The sequence below is a fragment of the Rhineura floridana genome, chromosome 11 (assembly GCF_030035675.1).
Source record: "Rhineura floridana isolate rRhiFlo1 chromosome 11, rRhiFlo1.hap2, whole genome shotgun sequence".
NCBI lineage: Eukaryota > Metazoa > Chordata > Lepidosauria > Squamata > Rhineuridae > Rhineura > Rhineura floridana.
Genome location: NC_084490.1, coordinates 2,234,186 through 2,255,261, shown reverse-complemented (window position 1 = coordinate 2,255,261; position 21,076 = coordinate 2,234,186). Strand labels below are relative to the sequence as shown.

Below are 21,076 nucleotides of genomic sequence, written 5' to 3'. Positions count from 1 at the left end.
TGGTTTTCAATCAATGAAGCTATTGTTGGTTTTGAATGCATGGCTGTAATCTCCAGGGAGAAAGGAGCATGTCATGTCTGCAGTCACGATGCAGACTGTGGCACCGGAGCCAAACGCGCTGCAGGCATGCAGGGCCACGTGGCCAACTGGAGCAACGTTTCTTATGACGCTAACCTGGGCATGGAGGTGTTTGCGTTTTTGAAGCCCACGTTAAAACTACAATCCCCAAGATCCTTTGGAGAGAATCAACTGGCTGGGGCTGTTTAATAATACATGTCCCAGGGTGCACTGGGGCCTTTAAGACTGGTTGTGCCCTCCCTGGGAGGAATTTGCAGTGACTGCCCTGGGGTAGCCCTAGAAAGTAGTGCCAAGACTATACTGCGCAAGTATATGGGAGGAGCTAGGACAAAACTACACTATCCAAAGTGCGTTGCGACCCGTTGAAGCGCTTTTTTTTAAGGAAAAGACTACTTTCCCAGCATGCTTTGGGACACGCCGGAGCCGGCTTTCGCTCAAAAGACTACATTTCCCAGGGGGTTTGGGAGCTCCGCTTCCTGGCTGGGCGCGGCTGCCGTTTCGTCAGGTAGTTTCAGGTGAGTGGGATGGGATTCTCGCGCTCCGAAAGTCCGGGCTGGAGGGTTGGGGTTCCAAGTCGCCGGAGCGGGAACCCTGCAGGAGTTGCAGCCGTGGCTTTCCTCCTCTCAGCGGCAGGGAGCGGGGGAGGGAGCAGAACACGCGGGCGGCGGGCTGGCCCCAGTTTCTGCCCCAGGCGAAGGGTCGCGGCGCCTTCCTTTCCTGCCCGGTCCTGGCAGCAGCCCCTCTGGCCAGCTCCTCCGCCCTCCCAGCTCGGGCTGGAGCCGTTTTGCCTTGCGCCCAGGCCGGGGGGGCCTCGCCCATAAGCTCCCTCCTCCCCCAGGCTCAGCCGCCCCTTGCAGAACTCAAATGCGAGTTGGTTGGGGCTCCCCGTCTCCCGCCCCACCAGCCGCGAGGGGCACCAGCCACCGGTGGGGGCGGCGGCGGGAAGCAGCGCCAGAGGGAGTGGAGTCTTTTTAGTAAGTTCTGTTTTTCTCTTCCAAGGAAGGTTATCGGGAGGTTGCCCCTCTCTCTGCACCCTCCTGGAAGAGGGGATGGCATCCCCTTGCGGGGACCACCCTATCCCCAAGCCAGTTCCTGCCAAACCCCTCACGGACCTGGATTTCCGTTCTGGGGCACGGATCGAAGAGCTCAATCAGCTCATCCAAGAATACGAGGCCAGGAGCCCAGGCACCCGAGACGTCCCAGAACTGCACCAGGCAAAAGATGCCGTGTTCTCCCTGCTGGGTGAGTGGCAGGAACTTAAAAAAAAAAAAAGCAGAGCCTTCCTCCCTCCCCCCGCCATGCAAGCCACTCTCTCCCTCCCTTTTTTGCAAATATCTTTCTGCAATTCCTAATTTATTTACTCATTGCCACAAGGGGTGACATTGTCCTCTAGATGGCAAATCCACAGAGGAAGAGAAGTCCATTGACGCTAGCTGCTGTGAAAGCTTCAAAAGAACCTCCTTGGACAGATATAATGTACCTTTATTGTTTGTTTGTTTGTTTATAATTTGATTTATATCCCACCCTTCCTTCCAGCAGGAGCCCAGGGTGGCAAACAGAAACACTTTAAATATCATAGAAACAGACTTTAAAATACATTAAAACAAAACATATTTATCTTTCAATAACAAATACTGGGAGCAAGCAACAGAGGAAGGCTATTGTCATTCTGACCTGCGTGTGGGTTTCCTGGAGGCTCCTGGCTGGCCGCTGTGGGAAGCACCATGCAGGATGGTGGGCTCAATGGAGCCCCTTTGGTTTATTCCACCTTGCTGTTACTCTATTTTGCTTCCCAGTTCCTGGATGGGCCTTGAGGGTAAGACAGAGGAGAGGAGGATGTGGAGGACTAGCACTCCTTAAATCATCTTGAGAGAGATGACAGGTTTGGTAAGGAAGGAAGAGGCAGGCCTCCTGGGTCCTCTCTTAGCTAACTTGGGGGAAAGAATCATTTCACATAGCCTCTGGAATTTTTAAGTTTTGGTCTGAAATCTCAATGTCCTGTGCATTTGACTGCACTCCTGTACTCTGCGTTAACTAAGGTAGACATCTTGCTCATTGCATTTATTGTTGACGTGTGTGCGTTGTTGCGTGAAACAGCATACATTACGTTGGAGTTAAGTTGAGCAAGAAACTTCTTCAGAGCATTAGAGCATGTTAAGAGTCTTTATTAAGACATTACGGCCAAAGGCTTAAGAGTAAATACATGTAGAGTTTCGTCAGTCACCCCCCTTCTGGTACATCTCTCATAAAAGAGAACCTCTCAGTTCAGAGGCAATATTCAGAAGACCAGCCTCACAGAGTTCAGAGGCAATATTCAGAAGACACAACTTACAGACTCTGTTAGAACTTTCCCAGTTGCTATCTCACGTTACCATGACAACCGCTGGCCTTGGATGTCTGCTCACTCTCAGGCCAAGAGATAAGAGTTACTTCTCCAAACTTGCAGGCTTTATGGAAAACAACTAGAGACAGTAATGCCCATGGGTCACAGCCCAACATTTATATCCCATATTTCCACTGAGATGCTGAAGGCAGCGTGCTTGGCTCATTCCAACCCACACTCAACACTCGTTTTAACCTCACGATAACCATTTAAGGTAGGTTAGGGAGAGAGAGAGAGAGAAACTGTCTCAAATTTGCTCAGTGAGCTTCAAGACTGAGATTTGAACCTGGCCCCCCTGGTCCTAGCCTGATTTTCTAACCACTACATAACACTATCTCTCCTGGTTTCATGTTCACAGATACAGTGCATAGTGACAAACAAATTTTCAGCGAAACAGTGGGGAAACCCATACTTCTGCTACTCTCCATCCAATCAGTGAGTGTCATGTGGTTGTTTGAAGGGCAGTTAATCCCTACGAACCCACAAAGGATGACCAAAGGCCCTTGAAATGTGGGGTGTCGATTAGTGCTAGAAGCAAACTGAAGCAATACTTTATTTTTGGCCACTGGGTCACCTTCACCCATGATCTAACCAGGGAGTGTGTGGGAAGAAGAGAAAGCTGATCAAAAGTTACAAACAAAAAGTTGGTTCTTTTGGAAGTTAAGGAAAGCCATCTTAGGGAACAGGTGGAAAGGTCTTTTTAAAAAAATGTTTTTAACATTGTTTTTAATGTATTTTAAGGTCTGTTTTTATGATGTTTTAAAGTGTTTTTAGCATTTCTGTTTGCCGCTCTGGGCTCCTGCTGGGAGAAAGGGTGGGATATAAATCAAATAATAAAATAAATAAATAAGGACGTGCACAGCAGCCATTTTACCATGAAACTTCAGGCAGCAAGCGAACTCTACCATGAGGCAGCTCAGAGTTTAGTCCAGTTGCCAGTTATGAGGCTGGCAGAGCCGGAGAGAAGCTGAATAGGTTTGTGGGGCACAATTCTGAGAGGAAGGGTTCCTGAGCAAGCCACACTGAAATGAAGTGCTCCTGCGCATCTCCCGTTCATTTCAATGGGTCTTGTTCAGGAACCTTCCTTTCTGAATCGCTCCATGTATTCATGGGGAGGAAGAGAACCCTCCCAGATTTTGTGTGCTGGGCACCTCAGAAATCTCTGGCCACGCTCAGAAGCGAGGGTCATCTCCAAATGCCCACACTCCCTACATGTGAAAGGACTGTTTCTGGTGTCTGATCACCAGTGTGTTTTTGAAAGACATGAGATGTGGATGTGGGCTCCTGCTGGAAGGAAGGGCGGGATATAAATCAAATAATAAATAAATAAAATGTTGAACGGAGCTAGGGGAACAGAATCCAGAAACCGTATACTTTTTTTAAAAAGTATGCCTCTATTCCACCAAAAAGAATTTGCATAAGGCATATTCTGTCATCAAAGAGAATGGCATTTTTTTAAAAGACGCACACATGCCTATTATACAAAATGATAAACACAGCAATTTAGCAAACTCCACAGCCTGTAAAACCATCCACAGACCAAACCGGGCAGGCAAGTGAAGCAAAGAACACGTGACTATAAATTAAATTAAGGCTTTCATTCTACACACACTTACCTGGGAGTAAGTCCCATTGAACTCAGATTGATTGCACACCACCCTAACTACCAAATGGCTGAATGCTGGACTTCGTCATAGGATGATGATGGAGGTACCACAGCCTTAGTAAAGATCAAGGAGGAGCAGCTTAAAAAGAATGAGTCTTAATTCCAAAATAACCGAAGCAGCTGCAGGCAACTGTGAATCACCATTAGCTGGTACAAAGAAGGATTCTTGTGTGATGACGTCCCTTTTAATAATTGTGTGTTGAAGAGAAAATTCTGTCAGATACAGCTTGTCATGCTGGGATGAGTGAAGCTGTAATGTTTTTAAATTATTTTTTTATTTTTTTAAAAAAATGTGTTTTAAATTGTTTTTTGTGTTTTCATACTTGTATATTTGATTTTCCTCTGAGTTTGGATGCATCTTAGTCAGAGGAAAATCAAATATACAAATATTAAAACACACACACACAAAAAAAACAGAGGAAGGCAATGGTAAACCACCTCTGAATACCCCTTACCACGAAAACCCTATGAACAGAGTATCCAAAATGCAACACGAGATAGTGCTGGAAGATGAGACCCCCAGGTCAGAAGGCACTCACCGAGCTACTGGGGAAGAACAAAGGACAAGTACGAGTAGCGCTGTGAGTAATGATGCAGCTGGGTCAAAACCGAAAGGAAGCCCAAAGGCTGATGCGCACAGATGCGAAAGGAGGGTCCAGAGTTGTACGACGCACACAATAGGAACATGGAATGTGAGAAACGTGAACCAGGGAAAGTTAGAAATTGTCAAGCAAGAAATGGAGCGTATCAACTTTACAATACTTGGCCGTGAGCGAACTAAAATGGACGGGAATGGGACATTTCCAATCAGGCAACTACAAAATATTTTATGCAGGAAATGAGAAATCAAGAAGAAATGGGGTTGCTTTATGAGAAGTGATGTAGCAAAAGCAATTAGGAGCTACAACGCAAGGTCCGAGTGAGTGATAGTGAGATTAAATGGGAAACCTATTAACATAACCATCATCCAAGTCTACGCTCCAACATCAAATGCAGAAGAAGAAGAACTGGAGAGATTTTATGCAGAAGTACAGGAGGAAATTGATCACACACCAAAACAAGATGTGCTGATAATCATGGGGGATTGGAATGCAAAAGTAGGGAACAGAGAAGAATTAGGAATTGTGGGGAAATGGGGTTAGGTGACAGAAATGACGCAGGAGAAAGACTTATTGAATTCTGTGAAGCCAATGATTTGTTTCTTGCCAACACATTTTTTGAACAACCGAAATGATGACTATACACATGGACATCACCAAATGGTCAATATAGGAATCAAATTGATTATATAATTGGTAGCAGAAGGTGGAGAAGTTCCATACTTTCTGCAAAAACAAGACCAGGAGCAGGCTGCGGTACAGATCATGAACTGGTCGTATCGAAAATCAGAGTAAAGCTAAAGAAGAACAACAAAGCAATCATAATGCCAAACAATTTAAATAACATCCCAGAAGCATATAAAGATCAAATAAGGAACAGGTTTGAGGCTTTAAACTTAGTTGACAGAGAACCAGAAGAACTATGGACTGAAGTCGGGGACGTTATCAGGGAGGAATGCAAAAAGACAATACCTCTTGTTAAAAAGAGAGAAAGACCTCAATGGATGACTGAAGAAACTCTTCAAATGGTTAAAGAGAGAAGGAAAGCAAAAGCCAAAGGAGATAGAAACACGGTCAGAACCCTAAATGCAACTATACAACGACTAGTATGTAGGGACAAAGAAAACTATTACAATAGTTATTGTACAGAAATAGAAAAGGACAACAAAATGGGAAGAACAAGAGCCCTATTCCAAAAGATTAGAGAAATGAAAGGGAAATTTAAACCAAGAGTAGGGAAGTTGAACAGGGGAACACACTGACTGACTGAGATGAAATAAAAGGAAGATGGAAGCAATACTCCGAAGAACTCTGTAAAAGAGATTCCAGGATGACAGATTCATTCATGGAGGAACCATATGATGAAGAACCAGAAATTTTAGAATGTGAGGTGAAAGCTGCTCTTAAGATTCTTGGAAGAAACAAATCACCAGGAATAAACAGCATACCAATAGAGTTGCTACAAGCTACTGAGACTGAATCTGTCCAAATTTTGACAAAAATTTGTCAAGAAATATGGAAAACTAAACAATGGCCCACAGACTGGAAGCGTTCAATATATATCCCAATTTCAAAGAAAGAGGATCCCAGGGAATGCAGTTATTATCGAACTATTGCCTTAATATCCCATGCAAGTAAAGTAATGCTCAAGATTCTACAAGAAAGGCTCTTGGAGGGAGAAACATCAATCAATAATTTAAGATATGCAGACGATACCATACTCTTAGCAGAAACCAGTAATGATTTGAAACGAATGCTGATGAAAGTTAAAGAGGAAAGCACAAAAGCAGGACTACAGCTGAATGTCAAGAAGACTAAAGTAATGACAACAGAAGATTTATGTAACAGTTGACAATGAGGACATTGAACTTGTCAAGGATTATCAATACCTTGGCATAGTCATTAACCAAAATGGAAACAATAGTCAAGAAATCAGAAGAATGCTAGGACTTGGGAGGGCAGCTGTGAGAGAACTAGAAAAGGTCCTCAAATGCAAAGATGTATCACTAAACATCAAAGTCAGGATCATTCAGACCATGGTATTTCCGATCTCTATGTATGGATGTGAAAGTTGGACAGTGAAAAAGGCGGATAAGAGAAAAATCAACTCATTTGAAATGTGGTGCTGGAGGAGAGCTTTGTGCATACCATGGAGTACGAAAAAGACAAATAATTGGGTGTTAGAACAAATTAAACCTGAACTGTCACTAGAAGCTAAAATGATGAAACTGAGGTTATCATACTTTGGACACATAATGAGAAGACCTGATTCACTAGAAAAGACCAAAATGCTGGGAAAAATGGAAGGGAGTAGAAAAAGAGGAAGGCCAAACAAGAGATGGATTGATTCCATAGAGGAAGCCACAGACTTGAACTTACAGGATCTGAACAGGGTGGTTCATGACAGATGCTCTTGGAGGTCACTGATTCATAGGGTTGCCATAAGTCGTAATTGACTTGAAGGCAAACACCAACAACATGTTTGATTTTATTGTTTTTAATTGCTGTAAACCGCCCAGAGAGCTTCAGCTATGGGGCGGTATATAAATGAAATAAATAAATAAATAATGGCCAAAATTCCCCTTTCAATACAACTATTAACAAAATAAAAAGGGTTGTATGCTGTGATTGTCATTCCCAGCCTGGACCCATTGAGATTAATCAGCATTGGCTAAGTTAGGTTCTCTAATTTCAGCGGGTTTACTCGAGTAAAGCTTAACAGGATATAACCCAAAGAGCCTGGTTGCTGGATCAGGCCAAAGGCCCATTCTAGTCCAGCATATCCTGCTCTCATGGTGGCCAACCAAATGCCCCAAAGGGAAGCCCCCAAGCGGGACCTGTGCACAACAGCAACGCTCCTGACGTGTGATTCCAACAGTGGAGGCAGAACATAGTTATCGTGGCTGGTGTAGCTCTTGATAGCCTTATCCTTAATGAATTGTGTAAACCAGGGACTCTCCGACTGTGGCCTGTGACTTCATTCAGGTGGTCTGTAGTGTGTTTTGTGGATTTGTGGTTGATGGCACATCCATTTAAATATATTTTTAATTGTATGTTAATTGCTTCCTTTATTTCTTATGCTGTCTATTTTATTATTTTACATTTTGAATTCTGGGAATACAATAAAATACAATGTAGAAGAAATACCAGAAACAATGAGTATACAATTAAGAAGCATGCCACATGTAGCGCAGCACATGGAGAGGTGCTGCAGCAGGCAGAGAAATGGCTAAGTTGTCTGCCAGGACTCTGCAATTTTCAAGTGGTCTGTGGGGGGAGAAATTTTGAGGAACCACTGATGTAAACCCCTTTGAAAACCACCTTAAATTGGTGGTCATCAGCACATCCTATGGCAGCAAGGAGAGAGCCTCTATCCCCCTTTGCAATATTCAGAAATGTTGGGAAAGGAGTTGTTAGACTCTAAGACAGCTGCATGTGCATTTTGTATTCTCCCCCCTCATTAACAGCTCCTTTGCGGGGGGGGAAAGGGATTTTTAGTTTACAAAAGTGGCACAAGAGCAAAGGATTAAGCAAGCACCTCCCCCGCCCCGCCAAGGAACACTGTTCTGGTCACGCTCGCAGCCTCACAGGTGATCCCCATCACAATTTTTTATTTATTTATTGCATTTATATCCCACCTTTTCTCCAAGGAGCTCAAGGTGGTATACAGACATGGTTCTCCCCCTCCTCATTTAATCCCCACAACAACCCTGTGAGGTAGGTTAGGCTGAGAGGCAGTGACTGGCCCAAGGTTACCCAGTGAGCTTCATGGATGAGTGAGGATTCGAACCCTGGTCTCCCAGGTCCTAGTCTGACACTTTGACCACTACACCATATCGGGCAATTCTTGTCAATTTTATCTTTATTTTGGCATCTGTTTTATGCCTTTCTATGCCGACTACGGCTCCCATCATCCTTGGCCATTGGTTAAGCTGGCTGGGGTTGACAGGAGTTGTAGTCCAACAACATCTGGAGACCCAAGGTTGAAGAACAGTGGCCTAGGGCATGGGTGACTAACCTTTCTTTAATTTTTATCCCAAGGGCCACATTCGGCCTTGGCTGATGCTCTGGGGGCCACAGGAGTTGGCCACCCCACACCCTCGCACTCTCACACGCACACACATCTGGGCAGACACACTCAGGCACAGAGTTCCCCCCCTCCCCAGCTGATCCATGCTGATAAGCTGGAGAGGGGACTTGTCACCCCCTCTTTGCTCATCAAATAATTGACCTGATGACTGGGGAGGGGTCAGTCAGCATTATCATCAGGAATGTGCCTAATTCTTCTTTTTTGTCTCTCCCACCACAACTGAGCAGCTCTGGCATGGGTGGGAGGTAGAAAGATTTACTTTGGGGGCCAAATGAGGCCTCCAAACTGGGGAGGGGGTCAAGCCACTGCTAGCCTAGGGCTCCCTTTTCATCCCCCCAGCTTCTCTGTTCTTCTCCCAGGTCTGGTCCAGAAGTCCGAGGGAAAGCTGCCACCAGTCAACCGATACCTCATCCTCTCCGGGGGCGCTCAGCTGGGCACTATCAACACGGACCTGGGCATGCTATATCCTCTTTCCCGCGGAGGTGACTATGACACTGATTTCACCCTCCTAGTGCCAATTCTGAATGCAACGGGGGTCCCCATCACCTTGGACATGAAGCAAAGCCCACCGGGCCACACCCAGATCAGCCTCCGGCCCTTCGATGCAGAAACGCTCCACCATTGGTCGGACTGTTGCTCAGGAGATGAGGCCTACCTGTCCGCCGAGCTGGTTTCCGACTGGTTTTTCCGTGCTTTTTCCATGGCCGCCAAGGATGTGAGGGTCGAGCAGCGTGGCTGCATCACCTCCGTGGTCCTCTCTATCGGCCTCCACCGAGTTCTCTACGACATCGTCCCGGTGGTGGCCATGAAGGGCTGGCCCGAAGTTGCCCAACCGTGGCTGACTCAGCCCCACTTCTGGGATGGCAAGTTGAAGGACGAGGAGGTTGCCGGTGGCTTCTACCTTTTGCCTTCCATTTCTGGTGCCGATTGGCGCCTGGCGTTCTCGGCTAGCGAGCTGCACCTCCGGAAGATGCTTCCCCTCCCCCTGGTCCATGCTTTCCGGGCTGCCATGGCTGTTCTAGGCGGCAGCCTTCTCAAGGGCTTAGGACCGTATCACCTCTTCACCTTGACCCTCTGGTCGTGTGAGCGGCTCCCTACCAGCTACCTGGGCCGGGAGGAGAACGCCGCCCATGCTCTGCTGGGCCTCCTAGATGACCTCTCCTCCAGCCTGGTCCACAGGCGCCTTCCCAGCTACTTCCTCTCCCAGTGGAACATTCTGGAAGGCCTTTCCAGGCGAGCCATGGAGAACCTGGCCCAGGAGGTGGCCAGCGTGAGGGCCGATCCTTGCCAGTACCTCCGCCAAGCTGTGGAAGGTGCCAAGGAAGCCAAACGATTAGCCAAGGCCTTCAGGAACCAGAATTCACCATCTGTGGTGCTCCCATAACTGCTGGGGGGGGGCAGATGTGGGCCCAGCCTACCTCATGTTCTTCATGCAGAAAAGTGACATGAGGGGGACTGTTCCTGAATTCTCTTCACAATGGCCACATCCTCACCTTACATTTAAAGCACTCTTATACCACCTTGAACTTTCATGGCTTCCCCCAAAGATTCCTGGGAACTGTGTTAAAGATGCCGAGACTTGTTAGGAGACACTCCCCCCCATTCCAGTCACAGAGTTACAGTTCCCAGAGTTCCCTGCGAAGGAGGATTGATGGTTAAACCACTCTGAGAATTGTAGCTCTCTGAGGAGAACACAAGTCTCCTAACGACTCTCAGGGCCCTTCACAAACTACAATCCCAGGATTCTTTAGTGGAAGCCATGACAATTTAAAGCGGTGTAAGAGTGCTTTAAATGCTATAGTGCAGATGGGGCCCTAAGTGAGATGCTGGATTCTTGAAATCTTTTCCCAACCCTGTGAGCCACAGCAGTTGGTGGCTACGTGGTTTGGGGAGAGCGAGGACCTCCATTTCCTCTGCAGCAAAAGTGACTTTGGCCCAGGAACAGGGAACCCATGGCCATCCAGTTGTTGCTGGGTTCCTCACTCTCATCAACCCCAGCAGCTAGCATGGCCAACGCAATCAAGGATGAGGATGGGAGTTCTAGTCCATCACCGTCTGGAGGGCCACAGATGCTCCCAATGTCCCTGCCCTAGCAGATTAAGAGGAATGGGGGTTGGAGAGAAGACTAGGCAGGTTGCTGTGAAGAGGGGAGAGGCATCTGATGGGATAGAACCATAGGCTGGTGTCTCTGATGTCAGTGGGGCAGTGAATTTGCTCGAGGGTTTAGTCTGAACTTTCCTTGAAAGTTCGGACTAAAACCTGGAGCGGATTCACTGCCCCACTGACATCGAAGCCACTAGTTTCCACTGACCATAGGGCTAGGGACCCTGGCCTTCTGGTGGTCCATCCCAGAACCTTAAATTGTGCCTTAAATTGACATTAAGAACCTCTGGTGCTGAAGCGATGCTCCTAGAACACTTATTTTGCTTGCGCTCGTGCAATTTCAGGCTGTTGGCCTTTGATGTAGAGTTTTGCCAAAGAGAAAACCCACAGTGGTGTGTCTGACATCTCAGTTGTGGTTGTGTCTAAAGTATTCTGGTGAGCTTGTCTCCATCTTAATAATATGAATTTCTCGAGAGGGGACTGTCACTGGGGCTGGATAACCTCAACTTCCACCAAAGCACTGAAACCTTAACAGATGAACTCCATTTCTTTAGGATTGGGTAAAGTCTTGGGTGGAAGATCATAGTTGTCAAGGATTCCCTGTAAGAGTCTTCCCAAACCTGGTGCCCTCCAAATGTTCTGGACTACAACTCCCATTAGCCTCAGCCAACATAGGTGTGTGACGCTGGGGCTGATAGGGGCTGTGGTCCAAAACATTTGGAGGACACCAGCTTGGCCTATAATACCAGGGTATCCATGTAATAATCCATAGCTAGCTAATGTGGTCCCCTCTAGATATTTTGGACTACAGCTCCCATCATCCCTGACCATTGGGCATACTGGCTGAGGCTGATGGGAGCTGGAGTTCAAAATGTCTGGAGGGTGCCAGTTTGGCTACTCCTGCAGCAATCACATTTTTGGAGGAGGGTTGGTTGCAGATCATAAATTTATTTTCTAAATCTATACACCTCTTTAAATAAAATTTGGGGTGAACATCTTTTTTTAAAAAAACATAAGATATAAAATTATATTGAATGAAGGTAATGAGATTTTTGTAATAAGTGGAAGGTGTTTTGCAGGCCTTGGGATAAACTATTTTATATTAAGCAGTGGTCTTTGTATGCCGGGGGCCTATGAATAAAGATTTCTATGCAGAGAATACTGTTTAATATTGTCATGTGTGGAGAGGGCATCTGGGAGAGATGGAGAAAAGGGAGTTGGCAAGCGAGGGGGGAGGAAGAGGCTGGTGTACATCATCTGCAGATGGCTATATCAGGCTTTCCCCAACCTGGTGCCCTCCCATCAGCTCCAGCCAGCACGGCGCATGGATCAGACCACATTTGGCAATTTCTCATAAACACCTCTGTTATGAAGATACCAAAAAAAATAGCCTTAGCAATACACTTAAAATGCACTTCTCTTTTTGCAATCAGATATTTAATATATCCAGCGGCAGGCCTCTGAACCTCGCTGTCCATCTTTCCTCCCTCCCCTTACCCCCATTTACTGAAATGGCATTGCCAACTGACCATATGGTGCACCCCTGCAGATTGCGCTGTTTTTTAAAGGCACAGCAACAGAAGCTGGCTAAAGAGTTGGCCATCCTGTGCAGAAATCTCCTTGCTCCTCTTCTGTCCCACTCTTGAATCCTGTGGCAACCGAAACGTAAAACAGTGCTCCCATGAGAAAGGAAGGGGAAGTGGGTTAATTGCCATATACCAATGTGCGTGTGCGCGCAACTCACACACAAACCCTAACTCAACCTTCACCAACCTGATGCCCTCCAGAGGTTTTAGACTACAACTCCCATCGACCCCAGGCAGCACAGGTGTATGATCCTGGGACTGATGGGCATTGCAGTCCAAAACCTCTGGAGGGGTACCAGCTTGGCAATGGCTGCCTTCATTCTACCTTTTTGGGCTGCACTAATTTCCTTGCACATGTTGATTTCCATGCTGGCCTGTAGGGGGCACTAGATGATCATTTTAATACACTGTCTCCACTTGCTTCGGAAATGGAAATGGACTGCGTTCAAGTCGATCCCGACTTATGGCTACCCTGTGAATAGGGATTTCATGGTAAGCGGTATTCAGAGGGGGCTTCCCATTGCCTCCCTCTGAGGCTAGTCCTCCCCAGCTGGCCAGGGCCTGCTCAGCTTGCCACAGCAGCACAAGCCGGCCCCTCCCTTGTCCGCAACTGCCAGCTGGGGGGCAACTGGGCTCCTTGGGACTCTGCAGCTTGCCCATGCCTGCACAGGTGGCAGGGCACGTAACCCCCGAGCCACTCACTGTCGGGGTGATCTTTAGCTGGCCCTTGACACCCAGGAGACACGAGTGGGGATTTGAACTCGCAGACTGGACTCCCAGCCAGGCTCTCCTGCCCACTGTGCTAGACCAGCCTATATCTACTTGCTTTATGAAGGGTTAAATAATTGTTTGGAGGTGGGAGTGGAGAGGAGATATAGTTGTCAAATCACAGTATCTTTGGGGGGGGCGGGGGATGGCCATGTGGTAGCTACAAATCTGTGAAACAAGGGGCATCCATTAGATATATTTTCTGGCGCGCTGCTGGTCAGAGATAGCAGCCAGTGTTTTTAAAGTGAGTTGCTGTGCCTCTGTGGAGGCTTCCCAACACCAGTTGCTGGAAACTGCAGGAGGGGTGAGTTCTGCCTGCTCTTCCCACTGGGGCATCTGGCTGGCTATGAAGGACAAGATGCTGGGCTATGTGGGCCATTGGTCTGATCCGGCAGGCTCTTATGTTCTGGGGTGAATTGGGGATGCCATAAATATATTTATCCGATGGGTATGTGTTTATCAAATGTTTTATAATGTTGAATATGCAGGCATGTTTGTAGAAGGGGAATATGCAGCAGGTGGTGTGCCAGGTCCCCAATCCCCACAGAGCCCTGCTCCTGCAGATAACAGCTGAGGGGCAGCCGCAGAAGAGAAAGGCGTCTGCATTAACATAAGCAGGAAAGTGCCTTCTGCGGAGTCAGCACATTGGCCCATCTAGCTCAGTACTGTTTACACTGACTGGCAGCAGTGGCTCTCCAGGGTTTCAAAAAATGAATTGTTCCCGGCCTGATCTGGAGGCACTGTTCAGGATGGGCCTTCTACATGCAAAGCAGATGTTCTGCCACTGAGTTGTGGCCCTTCCTAAATAGGAAGCTGACTTATACCGAGTCAGATCAATTGGTCCATCTAGCTCAGTCTTGTCTACTCTGACAGGCAGCAGCTCTCCAGGTTTTCAGGCAGGAGTCTTTTGGGAGCTACCAGAGTTTGCACCTGGGACCTCTTGCAGGAAAAGCCAATGTTCTACCGCTGACTCTTCCTTTAATGAAAGTATATAGCTGCCCCATAACCTCTTGCAATATTTCAAGGGCCATCTGTTCTTCATGCAGATGGATCCACCCTCCTTTGTCGCTCCAGAAGGCGACAGGTACTCAGTGGAAACAGAAAGAACACAGATTTCAGCTACCCATTAGGAGAAACTGTCTAACGGCACTTCTTCAGCAATGAAACAGGTTCTTCTTGGCTAGAAGTATTTAAGCCCAGGCTGGGAGACCCACCTGCAAGGATGCTGTAGGTGGAAAGCCATACTGTGAGCAGTGAGGGCTTGACTGGATGACCTCTACGTTTCTAAGGGGAGGAATTCCAGAATATTTTGGAGGAGCCTTGCACTTTGCTTAATGTTCTGCAGTAGCGGAAGGAGAGCTGGAAGCAGCTTCTGGGCGAGAGATCTCGTAGTGGCCATGGCATGCAAGTGGGAACACAGAGATCTCTAGTCTGGGTTTTGCTCACAGCGACTGGAAAACATCTGGAGTTTCAGATAGCATGAACTTCCAGTGTCAGACTAAGAGTTGCCATTGCCCACATCTCTCTAACGGGCATAGAGTCTCTCTCTCTCTCTCTCTCTCTCTCTCTCTCTCCCTCCTTTGCAATTGTAGCTGCTACTACCCGTTCAAATGAATTCAGGACGTACCAGCAAGGCCTGCACTGGGTGGGGCTTGAACCCCTTTTGCATTTGCTATCCAGAACGAAATGGGATCCAGGCTCAGAGCTCTCTCCAGGATCAGGGATTGGAATGGGCCTCCCCATAAATAATCGGTCTGTGTACATTACACCATATTTTCTGGTATTATTTATAATTTATTTTTTACTCAGTTTTAACCAGGATTCAAAAACACACAAGCAAAACAGAATAAAACATAACAAAATAATCAATGAATGCAATCAATGAGTTTCCGCCAGCTGCATTGCCTGGGAAGTAATCCGCTGGAGACGCATGCTGACTGTGGGTGGGGCCAAATCCAGTGGTGGGCGGGCCAGAGTCAAAAGTGGGTGGGGCCACACCATCTCCCTCTCTCTCCCTCTCTCCCTGCCTAGCCAGTGGCAGCCGGGGGAGGGGAGCGGGGGAGAAATTCCTCTTGCTAGAGCTGGTCACCTAAAATTAGACTGGGTTGTATTCAGCTAAGCCCTACTCAGAGCAGACCCATTGAAATGAATGGACCTCAGTTAGTAGTAGCAGCGTTTTATTCCTTTATATTTCACCGTTTCCCCATTTATATCCCACTTTTTGAGGGAACGGCTTACAAAACTTAAATACAGGAAAACCCATATAAGTGAAAACATACAGAAAGTTATTATTAAAAGGTAATTAAACTATCTATAGAATTAAAAACGTGTGAAACATCAATTAAAACAACACAAAACAAAAATTAGTAAATAAAAAAAAAAGCACACTATCAAAGCCCTTGCAGTCAGTTCCCAAAAGCTTGTCGGAACAGAAAGGTCTTCACCCGTTGACAGAAGGACAGCAGGGAGGGAGCCTTCTAACCTAGGAAGGGAGTTCCAGAGCCTGGGGGCAGCCACTGAGAAGGCCCTCATAAGAACATAAGAACATAAGAAGAGCCTGCTGGATCAGACCAGTGGCCCATCTAGTCCAGCATCCTGTTCTCACAGTGGCCAACCAGGGGCCTGGGGGAAGCCCGCATGAGCATATATGTGAAATTCAGATTTTTTGCTCCAATATGCATAATTTTACACTTGTTTATATTGAATTGCATTTGCCATTTTTCCGCCCATTCACTCAGTTTAGAGAGGTCTTTTTGGAGCTCTTCGCAATCCCTTTTTGTTTTAACAACCCTGAACAATTTAGTGTCATCAGCAACCTTGGCCACTTCACTGCTCACTCCTAATTCTAGGTCAGTAATGAACAAGTTGAAAAGTACAGGTCCCAATACTGATCCTTGAGGGACTCCACTTTCTACAGCCCTCCATTGGGAGAACTGTCCGTTGATTCCTACTCTCTGCTTTCTGCTTCTTAACCAATTTCTTATCCACAAGAGGACCTCTCTTATTCCATGACTGCTAAGCTTCCTCAGAAGCCTTTGGTGAGGTACCTTGTCAAACGCTTTTTGAAAGTCTAAGTACACTATGTCCACTGGATCACCTCTATCTATATGCTTGTTGACACTCTCAAAGAATTCTAATAGGTTACTGAGACAGGACTTTCCCTTGCAGAAGCCATGCTGGCTCTGCTTCAGCAAAGCTTGTTCTTCTATGTGCTTAGTTAATCTAGCTTTAATAATACTTTCTACCAGTTTTCCAGGGACAGAAGTTAAGCTAACTGGCCTGTAATTTCTGGGATCCCCTCTGGATCCCTTTTTGAATATTGGCGTTACATTTGCCACTTTCCAGTCCTCAGGCACGGAGGAGGACCTGAGGGACAAGTTACATATTTTAATTAGCAGATCAGCAATTTCACATTTGAGTTCTTTGAGAACTCTCGGGTGGATGCCATCCGGGCCCGGTGATTTGTCAGTTTTTATATTGTCCATTAAGCCTAGAACTTCCTCTCTCGTTACCACTATTTGTCTCAGTTCCTCAGAATCCCTTCCTGCAAATGTTAGTTCAGGTTCAGGGATCTGCCCTATATTTTCCACTGTAAAGACAGATGCAAAGAATTCATTTAGCTTCTCTGCAATCTCCTTATCGTTCTTTAGTACATCTTTGACTCCCTTATCATCCAAGGGTCCAATCGCCTCCCTAGATGGTCTCCTGCTTTGAATGTATTTATAGAATTTTTTGTTGTTGGTTTTTATGTTCTTAGCAATGTGCTCAAATTCTTTTTTAGCATCCCTTATTGTCTTCTTGAATTTCTTTTGCCAGAGTTTGTGTTCTTTTTTATTTTCTTCATTCGGACAAGACTTCCATTTTCTGAAGGAAGACTTTTTGCCTCTGAGAGCTTCCTTGACTTTGCTCGTTAACCATGCTGGCATCTTCTTGGCCCTGGCGGTACCTTTTCTGATCTGCGGTATGCACTCCAGTTGAGCTTCTAATATAGTGTTTTTAAACAACTTCCAAGCATTTTCGAGTGATGTGACCCTCTGGACTTTGTTTTTCAGCTTTCTTTTTACCAATCCCCTCATTTTTGTGAAGTTTCCTCTTTTGAAGTCAAATGTGACCGTGTTGGATTTTCTTGGCAATTGGCCATTTACATGTATGTTTAATTTAATAGCACTATAGTCACTGCTCCCAATCTGTTCAACAACACTTACATCTCGCACCAGGTCCCGGTCCCCACTGAGGATTAAGTCCAGGGTTGCCGTCCCTCTGGTCGGTTCCATGACCAACTGGTCTAGGGAATAGTCATTTAGAATATCTAGAAACTTTGCTTCTTTGTCATGACTGGAACACATATGCAGCCAGTCTATGTCTGGGTAGTTGTGTTCTCCTGTGTTCCCACCAGACGTGCCTGTGGGGGTGACGGGACTGACAGAAGAGCCTCCCTCGATAATCTCAGAGTTTGGTCAGACTCATATGGGGAAATACGGCCATGTCCATTAACTTCAGTGGGTCTACTCTGAGTAGGACTAGCACAGAATACCACCCACTGAGGGCCACAGATTGTCCATGTCTGTTTTAGAGGGCTCTTGGCCCTTTGACCTCTTGGCCCTTTCCTCTTTCAACAAGCCTTTTCAGCAGAGACCTTATCCCAGTCTGCATCTGTGTTGGAATTGCTTTATAAGATGTTTTTAAACCTTTTTTTAAAAAAAATATTTTTGAAGCTTTAAAAAAATGTTTTTAAATATGTTTTAATATCTTTTTAAGGATGTTTTTGTTTTAATATATTTCAAAGTCTGTTTTTATGGTGGTTTAAAGTGTTTTTAGTGCTTTTGTTTGCTGCCCTGGGCTCCCGCTGGGAGGAAGGGCGGGATATAATTTTTTAAAAAATATTTATTTGTTTGATTTATATCCCGCCCTTTCTAAATAAATAATAAATGTAAGCTAGCTGGGATTTAAAGGGATGATTCTTCCACTAATCGCCAAGCCACAGCCCAGCCCAGCCCCACACATCTGCCATCGGGGGGATCCATGGGGCTTGATGGCCAGGTCAGGCTGAACCCCAGAAACTCTTTTTTTAAAGTAAGTATGGCTTGAAGGGGATGGTCTGCCTGTTTAAGCATCCCTGCCCACTCCACACCCAAAGTTGCCTGGCAGAGTCCCGGCGAAACTCTCTAAGTCTCGAGGGGCCTACAGTGAGTTGTACCACGTGCTGGGCTGGGGGGTAAGGACGCTGTAGGGCGCCTGCCTGGAGTTTGAAAAGCAAATAGCCTCTCTTTCCCCTGAGGATCCCACCAGAGAAAGGTGGGAGAGGAGATGGCAAAAAAGATTTATATCTCATCCCTGGCAGCCCGATCCCAACCCCAGCGCCACATGTTATGAAAATGAATCGCCTGCAGGGCATCCAGAGCAGCCGTAGGAGAATGTGTACCAAGCAAAATTCCCCCGGAAAAGCTCCAACCTCTCTTGCCTCTGGTCACTGCCTCCCCCCCCCCGCAGCAGCGCCAGAGGAGGAATGTAGTGGGGAGGAAAGGGGGCATAGTGGGGGCTGCCGCCTCCCTGCCTTGATTGTCCTTTTGGTCTTCATGCCATCTTCCGGATGACTCTTAAATCCCTCATTTCAGTGCAAATCTTTAAAGTCCCCTTTTGGCATTGCTCTCAAAAGAGAGAGTTTTGACCCTGGAATCCTGGCAAAAATCCAGACAGGAGCAGCCGCCATGTTCTGGCTCTTTTTGAAAACACACACACACAACCTAACACAGCTTAATGGCTGGTTATGGAAGTTATTGAGGCTGAATAAGCATCTGCCTCCTCCCCAGAGCTAGCTGCATCTGGCCAGCTGGGTGAGTGGCTGCTTAAGTATTGCCAGAAAACGATGGCACTGATTTGCATAATATTTGCATGTGCTAATTCATAAGTATGGTTGCAAACTGACCTTTTGTTCATTTCTGTTTAATTTTCTGTAACTTAAACAGTAAAAGCATGCATCTCACCCTGGTGAGATTAGGCCCAGGGGACTTGGTGTGCCTGCTCAAGTCTGCTGTCCGGATGCTGCTAACTTGTGGGTATCTTTCAATTTATTTATTTATTATTACATTTCTATCCCACCTTTTCCTCCACGGAGCTCAAGATGGCAGGCAAACATCATTCCTCCCACTCCTGAGTTTATCCTCACAACAGCCCTGGAAGGTAGGTGAGGCTGAGAGACAGCGATTGGCCCAAGGTCACCCCGTGAGCTTCATGGCCAAGCAGGGTGTTGAATCCTGGCTTCCCAGGCCATAACCCCTCGCTCTAACCACTGCACCACACTGGATGGGCAGCTTCAAGACCCTCCCCCCTTGCTCTAAATTCTTAATGTTCTTTGCCTTTCAACAGGACAGCCCTCCAAATTTATTTATTTATTTATTGCATTTGAATACTGCCCCATAGCCGAAGCTCTCTGGGTGGTTTACAACAATTAAAACATTAAAAACAAATATACAAATTTAAAAACACATTTTTTTAAAAAAAATTAAAAACACATGCTAAAATGCCTGGGAGAAGAGAAAAGTCTTAACCTGACGTCGAAAAGATAACAGTGTTGGCGCCAGGCACACCTCGTCACTTAGATCATTCCATAATTTGGGGGCCACCACTGAGAAGGCCCTCTCCCTTGTTGCCCTCTCCCAAATGGAGATTACCTTCAAGTAGAGCAGGAGTGGAAAATCTCAGGCCCAGAGGCCAAATGTGGCCCTCCTGGCCTCTCTATTTGGCCCTTGGAGCTTTTCCCAGGTTTTACCCTCTGTCCCAAGCCTGCATCCCTCACCACCCTTGCTTTGCCCTCAACACCTGGTTGCCTGGCTGGAAATGCATCCTTGAACTGTGATCACGCCTCTCGCTTAGGGTTGCCAGGTCAGAAGCATCCCAAAACCTGAGATTTTAGGGGCGGGCCCAAGTGATATCATGGGGCGGGCCCGAGTGATGTCATGGGGCGGGCCCAAGTGATGTCATTAAGCATGATACATTAAGCATCAATCACAGTTGCTTGGAGCGTACAATTAAAAAAAATATCTGACTGGAAATTAAGCTAGACATTTTTGCTAAAAGATGGAGACTGGGTAGGCAACATTTAATCTAGCCTACTTGCTTTCGGCAAGAAGGGTTTAAGTGCCGTTAGGCCAGGCCAGTCACCAGAAGGTCACTGTAGGAAGAAAGGAGCCTAGTGCTTTGGAGATGTTAGATGGGAGCATTGAGGAGTAAAGATGGATGCCCCTGAAGGCTGCAATTCTAAACACACTTACTAAGGGACTAAGCCCCCATAGAACTCAACAGGACTTACTTCTGAGTAGATATAGTTTGGATTGTGCTGTTGGTAAAGCTTGACTAGGGATCCTCTGCAAAGACGTTCATATCCAAGCCAGGTTGGCAACCCCCTGCCTGGAATGCCCTGCCCTTATCTTTTAATGTGGCTGCTCCAAACTTCTTTACAGATTTGACCCTTCACTTCAGAAAGAGGTCTGAGAAATGAGTAAGAGTAAGAAGATTCTCTACCCGTTCTGTCTGCATAGATGCCCTCATCCTTCCCCTGCGCCCAGCAGAAGCTCTGGGCCAGGCAGGATGCAGTGGCATCTCATAGAGGACACCCTCCCCTTTCATGGGGTGTATGATTTGCCCTGTCCCAGAGCAGAGTTTGGAATGGGCACCCCCAGTTACTTATTTTTCCTGTATGTCTTTTTCTGCTTTGATTTTGTATAGATGCCCTCTTTTGTGCCCTGTGCCCAGCAGAACCTCTGGCCCAGGCGGGACATAGTGGCATCTCATAGAGGACACCCT

The 21,076-nt window shown here is 46.6% G+C and overlaps 1 protein-coding gene across 2 annotated transcripts; it reads left to right on the top strand.

The window, feature by feature from the left end:
* Nucleotides 1–269: 269 nt before the first annotated feature.
* Nucleotides 270–12,642, top strand: TMEM102 (transmembrane protein 102). 2 transcript variants are annotated; one of them, XM_061589692.1, is made up of 3 exons: nt 270–593; nt 1,082–1,320; nt 9,176–12,642. In XM_061589692.1, exons 1-3 carry the CDS (start codon nt 481–483, stop codon nt 10,198–10,200), a joined length of 1,377 nt encoding a protein of 458 aa, XP_061445676.1. In that variant the 5' UTR covers nt 270–480; the 3' UTR covers nt 10,201–12,642. The 2 variants fall into 2 exon arrangements, with proteins under 2 accessions (XP_061445676.1, XP_061445677.1); XM_061589693.1 differs by having other exon boundaries at nt 512–593; nt 1,078–1,320.
* The last annotated feature ends 8,434 nt before the right edge of the window (nt 12,643–21,076 follow it).

Coding starts and splice junctions, on each gene's coding strand:
- TMEM102 (XM_061589692.1), top strand. CDS start 481: ATGCTTTGGGACACGCCGGAGCCGGCTTTCGCTCAAAAGACTACATTT. Junction 594..1,081: donor GTTTCGTCAGGTAGTTTCAG/GTGAGTGGGATG, acceptor CTTCCAAGGAAG/GTTATCGGGAGGTTGCCCCT. Junction 1,321..9,175: donor TGCCGTGTTCTCCCTGCTGG/GTGAGTGGCAGG, acceptor TTCTTCTCCCAG/GTCTGGTCCAGAAGTCCGAG.